The sequence below is a fragment of the Populus euphratica genome, unplaced genomic scaffold (assembly GCF_000495115.2).
Source record: "Populus euphratica unplaced genomic scaffold, PopEup_1.0 scaffold44.1, whole genome shotgun sequence".
Taxonomy (NCBI): Eukaryota; Viridiplantae; Streptophyta; class Magnoliopsida; order Malpighiales; family Salicaceae; genus Populus; species Populus euphratica.
This window is the reverse complement of record NW_011499865.1, coordinates 1,275,786-1,282,511: the sequence shown is the minus strand read 5'-3', so window position 1 is coordinate 1,282,511 and position 6,726 is coordinate 1,275,786. Positions and strand designations below refer to the sequence as shown.

The window sequence follows — 6,726 nt, the reverse complement described above, 5'->3', positions numbered from 1 at the left end:
TTTGTTGATTTTTTTTAGATGTTGTGTTGGTTAAAAATTATAATTATAATAAAACTAAATCATATAGGGAAACCGTTGTTGTTTTCCTCACAACACTGTGGATTGCTATATTATTTATATAAATGATTTTTTGTGATTTTTTCTAAATTATCTTTTTTCGATTTTATTGGATAAATTATTGTAGTTTTTCTCACAAAACATTGTTAGTGGCTACAACATTTTTTCTCATGGATTTTTTCTTCTAAAATTATCTTTGTTGATTTTTTTTAAAATACTAGGTTGGTAGAGAATTTAGATTTATAATCTTTTTAATTAAAAAAGCTAAATCATGTTTTAAAAAAACCATATCTTGTTTAATTGATTTCGCATGTATATCTATTTTTATTATTGTTTGATTAAATAAAAAATAATATTTTTAATAAACAAATTTATTAAATACAATCGGACAAATGACTCATGTTTTAAGATCAAATAGCTTGATCTATATCTATTTTTTAATTTTATTTTTAGTTATTATCATTTAATTTTTTCATTCACATAGAAAGTTTACAATTTATTTAATTAGATGCATATATAAAGTTTTTTTTTATTTTTATTTAGGTTGTTTCTATGCAAAAAGTGAAAAAGAAAAGGAAAAAAATAGTACTAAAGGCTGCTTATTCAATTTTTTTATTGGAAAAGGAATTTGATCCGCTTGTGGATAGTTAATTAATAAGTAATTGTAATGTTAAAAAAATAGTAAATAATATTTTGATCAACATTGATTGATCATTCCTGATTTATATTTTTCAAATTAAAATACGTTCTCCTCTAATCAAATTTCCATTCTTAAATACATTTTTTTTCAAAAATTTAAAAATAAAATAAATTCACTGAAAATACATGAAATTGATGAAAGTATTTAATTATAAATAGATTTAAGATAATTTAAATTAAAAATATATTTTTAAAATTACAACAACTAATTAACTAGTTTAGTTAAATTACGGCCACAATGTTATAATCAATTCAATTATTTTTAAGAAGTTATTTTATAATAAAATAAAACTAAGAGGCCTAAATACTGCTTATTTATTTATATAAAGTTACCATAAATTTTTACATTTTAGTCCTTTGACTTCTTTTTCTTCTTGCCTGGATATTTGATTTCCTTTGATTTGCAAGTGGTATGGTGATTTGTTTTTCATGTGATCCATTTGTATTGACTTTATTTAAGTTTCAGAGCGTATGGAGCTGGTTTTTATTCTTCTAATTTCTGAAAAGTTGCATTAAAGATCACCGGAAGAGGTATACTTTACACCCACGAGCGCAAAACTCAAGCACCGTGTGGCAACTGTATACCTTCTATCATTTTTTTTAATTAATATAAATATCAGTTATATATATTTTAATTAATCTCATAAGTTTTAAAATTAATAATTATATAAATTTTCAGTAATCTTAAACAAATTTAAATTTATAATTATTAAAAAATAAAATTAAAACCTGACCAAGTTAAATTATCATCTAACATTTTAATTAATAGTAAACTTGACTAATTAATTGACTAATAAAGAAATGGCTGCCTGGAGAGCGTATCAATAATTTATTCTCGTGTGTTTTAAAAAGACCACGATGTCCATGCCCCTAGAGTTCCTTTATTAGCGTAGTTGGCCGGCGCCAACCTTGTCCATGGACTTCCAATCCGAGGTTGATGTTTTGCTCAAGAAAAATTTAGGAATACAAATTTGATTGTCGTGTTGTAAAAAAGACAAATTGGGTAAAGTAAATAAAAAAATAATTTTTTTATTTATTAAATGTTTTTATTCAGCTTGACTGCGTGATCATATTTTATTATTTTTATTTCTATTCTACCTTCCCCAAATGCATTTTCCAAGATATTGCATGTCAAAATCAAACATCTAAAGATATGGTTGATAGCTAACATTAAATTAAACCTACCCTCCACCGTCAAATAAATCATCCTAAGCATTGCTGCACCAGATGTTTCAAAAGGCTGATCCGTAATTTGGCCCATCTAAAATTCCTTCAGGGTAACTTATCCTGTAAGAAGTGGTTGATAGCTAATATTGAATTTTTCCACACTCTTATTTAACAAATCAAAGGAAGTCCAATTTGCTCTTTATAAGAAGCCAGATGTTATTATGCCTTCTGTTCTTTATTAGAAGGTCAAATGTTGTTGGATGCAACTCTGTGTGCTGAGGTTGCGCATGGTCCAGCAGATTTTCAAGAAACCAGTGTTTTGTTTTAGGTTTGGTCAGTAAAGTGATAGCATGCATCTGTATTCTCTGGCGCCAGGATGAAAATATCTTAACAAGCAAGTGATTTTACACTATATTGATTAGCTTGGCATCGAATTTCACCTTCAATCACTGGGGGATGGAGATAGAGTAAGAGACAATCCAAAAATATATGTTGTTTATAGTGGTGTGGTGGATGGTGGCGATCACGGGGGCCTTTTCAGACCCACAAGCCAATCTGTTAAGTGCAGGTTGCAGTCAATACAAGGTTGACGATGTTCCGGAATTCACAAATAACCTCAATTCTACACTGTTGGATCTTGGAGCACAACTGAACAGCAGTAAATATTTTGCAACTGCAGAGCAAGCAAGGGGTACAGCACCAGTCTTCGCCATGGTTCAGTGCAGGAAATACTTGTCAACGGCAGATTGTGTCGCGTGCTTTGCTATTGCTGCTAAACAAATCCGCAACTGCTCTGCCGGCATCAATGGCGCTCGAGTTATCTATGATGGCTGCTTCCTCAGGTACTGACTGGCGCTTTAATTTTTCACAAATTTTTTAGGTCGTATTTATACTTTTGCAACTGAGAATTGTAATTGACCAAGTTAGGAATGAATTTATGAACTTAATATTTAGACTTTGCCTTTCTAATAACGTACAGGCGCAAAACAAATATGAGAAATCAAGTATTAACTCAAACAAAAATTGACAATTCACCTATTAACAAGCATAACATTTGTAACTGAGTAACAGGTTATCGAGTTTATAGGTGGATATGTATCCCCGTAACAGAGATAATTAATTAATTAGTCTTGTGTTCTTTGCCTTCGTTGTCGTTAAGGTATGAGAGCACAAGTTTCTACGATCAAAGCACTCAGGATGGTCACTACGGGGCTTGTGGGAATCAAACTGCATCTCCTGCTTATCAAGCAAGTGTGGAAAGTCTGTTATCAGATCTTAAAATTGCCTCGCCGAAGATATCAGGTTTCTTTGCAACAAGTAAGAAGGAAGTGGTTGGTGCGAATTCAGTGGTTTATGGAGTGACACAATGTGTTGAAACCATCAGCAAGGCTGGTTGCCAAGAGTGCTTAACAGTGGCTTATGCTGACTTGCAGACATGTTTCCCTGATGCTGATGGCAGGTCCATCAATGTTGGGTGTTTCTTGAGGTATTCAGACACGCCTTTCTTCGCAGATAACCAACTAACGGATCTCAAGCCCTTCTTGAGAAATGGTAAGCTTTCTATTTCCAGACTTCCAGTGTTTTACTAGTTTGTAGCCATTCGGCCCTTTGATCGTAGATGTCTTTGTATGGAAGGACTCTTTATGCCAGTTTTTTCAATTAATTAACCTTCTAGAGTGAATTTAGACCACATTGGCGATAAATTTTAAATATAGGGATGGGATTCTTGATGCCTGGACATACTATCCGATAATAATTTCCTAATTATAAAGCCACAGTGCAAGCTCAGATATCAGGTAGACTAGTACATGTAGGTTTTTTCGGCTCATTGTTTTGTAGACAAATCTTGAACATTTCTCAGGTTGCTGTCTTTTATAAGAATTCGAGGGCAAATCTTATTTCGAATGTTATAACTCCCTGAATTACAGACTATAGGAAGTTTAAGCCTCATATTTGATCCCATATTCTGGCAGGAAGTTCAAGCAAAAAGAAAGTCCTTATTGCAGGGCTTGTTGGAGGCATGGGTCTTCTGTTACTTGCTACTGCAATACTGTTTCTGTGGTTTAAATTATATAGAAAACCAAAGGCAGCTCCTAGAGGTAAAGCACTGTGAAAAACTATGGTGAATAATTTTTCTTTAACTAGTTATCTGCTATATGTCGAAATGATTCCTCTTTTTAACCATGTTAGAGAATAGTTATCTGCTATATGTCGAAATGATTCCCCTTCTTAACCATGTTAGAGAATTCCACATTTTTGGGTCACTGATGTTTACACATTATTAAGAAATTCTGCTTGATTTTTTCTGTAGAAGGTGACATTTTAGGGGCGACTGAATTACGAGGTCCAGTGAATTACAGCTTCAAGGATTTGAAATCGGCAACAAAAAATTTCAGTGAGGAATACAGACTTGGAGAAGGAGGTTTTGGTGAAGTGTACAAGGTGGAGTAGAGAGAAATTACAGATTTCAAGAAATAATAATAATAATAATGAAACAATTAGCATAACAGTCCTGTTCTACGGAAGTTAGACTGTCATGGATTCAAGATTTTACATCGTTTAAGATGAAATGGCTGAGAAATTGCTGGTTGTGAAGTGTGAAAAAAGAAAAGAAGAAAACTTCTTCTCCTCCTTTATTTTTCATGGAAAATTAATAAATTACGAGATCCACATATGATTTTCAGCTGAATCATTGACCTGTCATGGCTGATATTTAGTTATTGTGTCATTAAACAGGGTGTTTTAAAGAATGAGAGAGTAGTTGCTGTCAAGAAACTAGCTATAAGCCAGTCTCACAGGGCAAAGGAGGAGTTTGAAAAGGAAGTTAAGATCATCAGTAATGTTCATCACAGGAATCTCATCCGACTTCTTGGATGCTGCAGCAATGGACCAGAACTACTTCTCGTGTACGAATACATGGCAAACAGCAGCCTTGATAACTTCTTATATGGTAAGTTAAATTTTGCGCGTACAATTTGCGCTAGCAAAAGATAAAAAAAAATGGCTACCTGTAAATTTGACGAGATCACATGTTAGGAGTTAGGACTTAGAAGTTGCTTACAACAAATACCATATCTGATAAGAATTATCTTGAGAAAATTAGAGTTTTGTTTTACTCTGGAAAACAGGTGATAAAAAAGGCTCTCTCAGCTGGAAGCAACGATTTGATATAATTCTTGGGATAGCAAGGGGACTTTCCTATTTACACGAGGACTTCCATTTGTGCATCATTCATCGAGATATTAAAGCCAGCAATATTCTTTTGGATGATGATTTCCAACCCAAAATAGCAGACTTTGGGCTGGCCAGGCTTCTTCCGGAGTCTCAGAGTCATCTTACCACCAGATTTGCTGGTACACTGTAAGTTATGATAAGCACCTGCTCGTGTGAATTGATATTGCTTATCACAACCAGATTGCTTATATCATATAAATACTGCATCTTGAGATGGAACATTCACACTCAGTACACTCTGGCCATCTAAAGTCTCGGTTCATTCTCCGTGTTTTGATCCTTTTCAGAAATTGCTAATAGCATGATAAAATAACCTGATTCTCCGTTGCTTTCTTATTGCATCAGGGGATACACAGCACCTGAATATGCAATTTATGGACAATTATCTGAGAAAGTGGATATCTATAGCTATGGGGTTGTTGTCCTCGAAATCATGAGCGGCCAAAAATGCAGTCAAGCAAATCAAGATCCTGACTCGGACTACCTCCTCAAACGGGTGAATTTGTGATTAACCAATGCACTATTCATTTTCCCTTTACATAGCATTTTCAATTTGGCCATTGTCTTGTTGACCAGAAAACAAAGTAGTGGTACTAGATTCACAATGGTCAAACCTTCTTGTAGCAACAAGATCTTGGTTCCTTTCCCATGGTTTTGTCTCGTTTACGTGTGTTATCTCGTGGTTTGATAGGCATGGAGACTGTATGAGGCTGACATGCATCTGGAATTGGTGGATGGAAGCATGAGCCCAGATGAATATGAAACAGAAGAAATGAAGAAAATCATAGAGATTGCTTTGACGTGCACTCAGTCAACAGCTTCCTTAAGGCCTACAATGTCCGAAGTAGTTGTTTTATTGAAAAGCAAGGGTTCTTCGGCGCAAAAACCACCACCACAAAGCCCTGCCCTCATTGAGTCCTTTCAGAAAATCCGCGCAGACACCTCCACGTCCACTGGTTCCCCTATGTCTAATGCTACTGCCTCCGTCTCCCAAGTATCGGCACGCTAAAACTATTGAGTACTCGCCACGAAACAAAATCAACAGCACGACATTCCATTACATATACCGCAAATTTATATGCACTCCTTCCCTGGGCATGTTCTTAGAACTGTTTCGGTCCAGTAACAGTTGCTCAATCAAAAAAAATAAGCAGAACGCAGTATTCCTGCATGCAATGCAGTTCTGGTTAAAGCAGTAAATTTCCCTGTAGACTTTAAGGCTGTTTATTTATAGAAAAGTAGTTATTTTTTTTAAAGTAAATTTTAGAAAATTAAATTATTTTTTGATATATAGTATGGTAATAAAAAATAAGTTATAAAATATTTTTCAGTATTTAGTTATGTCATGGAAAATAAACTAAAAAATAACTTATTAATATTTTATTTTTTTCAAATTTATTAAAAAATAAAGAATAAATATTTCAAATTAAAAAGTTGAATGAAAATGAAATTATAAAAAAAATATAATTTTATAAATTAATTTAAATAAAATAAATAATAATCAAAATAATAAAAATCAAATCTAAAAAATAAAAAGATAAAAGATAAAAAAATTAAAATAATAATAGT

General features: G+C 33.1%; 1 protein-coding gene across 3 annotated transcripts; it reads left to right on the top strand.

Annotated features, from left to right (window-relative positions):
- Window positions 1–2,037: 2,037 nt before the first annotated feature.
- LOC105125969 (cysteine-rich receptor-like protein kinase 2) lies at window positions 2,038–6,418 on the top strand. Of its 3 annotated transcripts, none has more exons than XM_011026659.1 (8): window positions 2,038–2,765; window positions 3,083–3,474; window positions 3,897–4,022; window positions 4,238–4,365; window positions 4,660–4,873; window positions 5,052–5,283; window positions 5,503–5,653; window positions 5,849–6,418. In XM_011026659.1, exons 1-8 carry the CDS (start codon window positions 2,413–2,415, stop codon window positions 6,164–6,166), a joined length of 1,914 nt encoding a protein of 637 aa, XP_011024961.1. In that variant the 5' UTR covers window positions 2,038–2,412; the 3' UTR covers window positions 6,167–6,418. The 3 variants fall into 3 exon arrangements, with proteins under 3 accessions (XP_011024961.1, XP_011024960.1, XP_011024962.1); XM_011026658.1 differs by having other exon boundaries at window positions 4,235–4,365; XM_011026660.1 differs by lacking the exon at window positions 3,897–4,022 and having other exon boundaries at window positions 4,235–4,365.
- The last annotated feature ends 308 nt before the right edge of the window (window positions 6,419–6,726 follow it).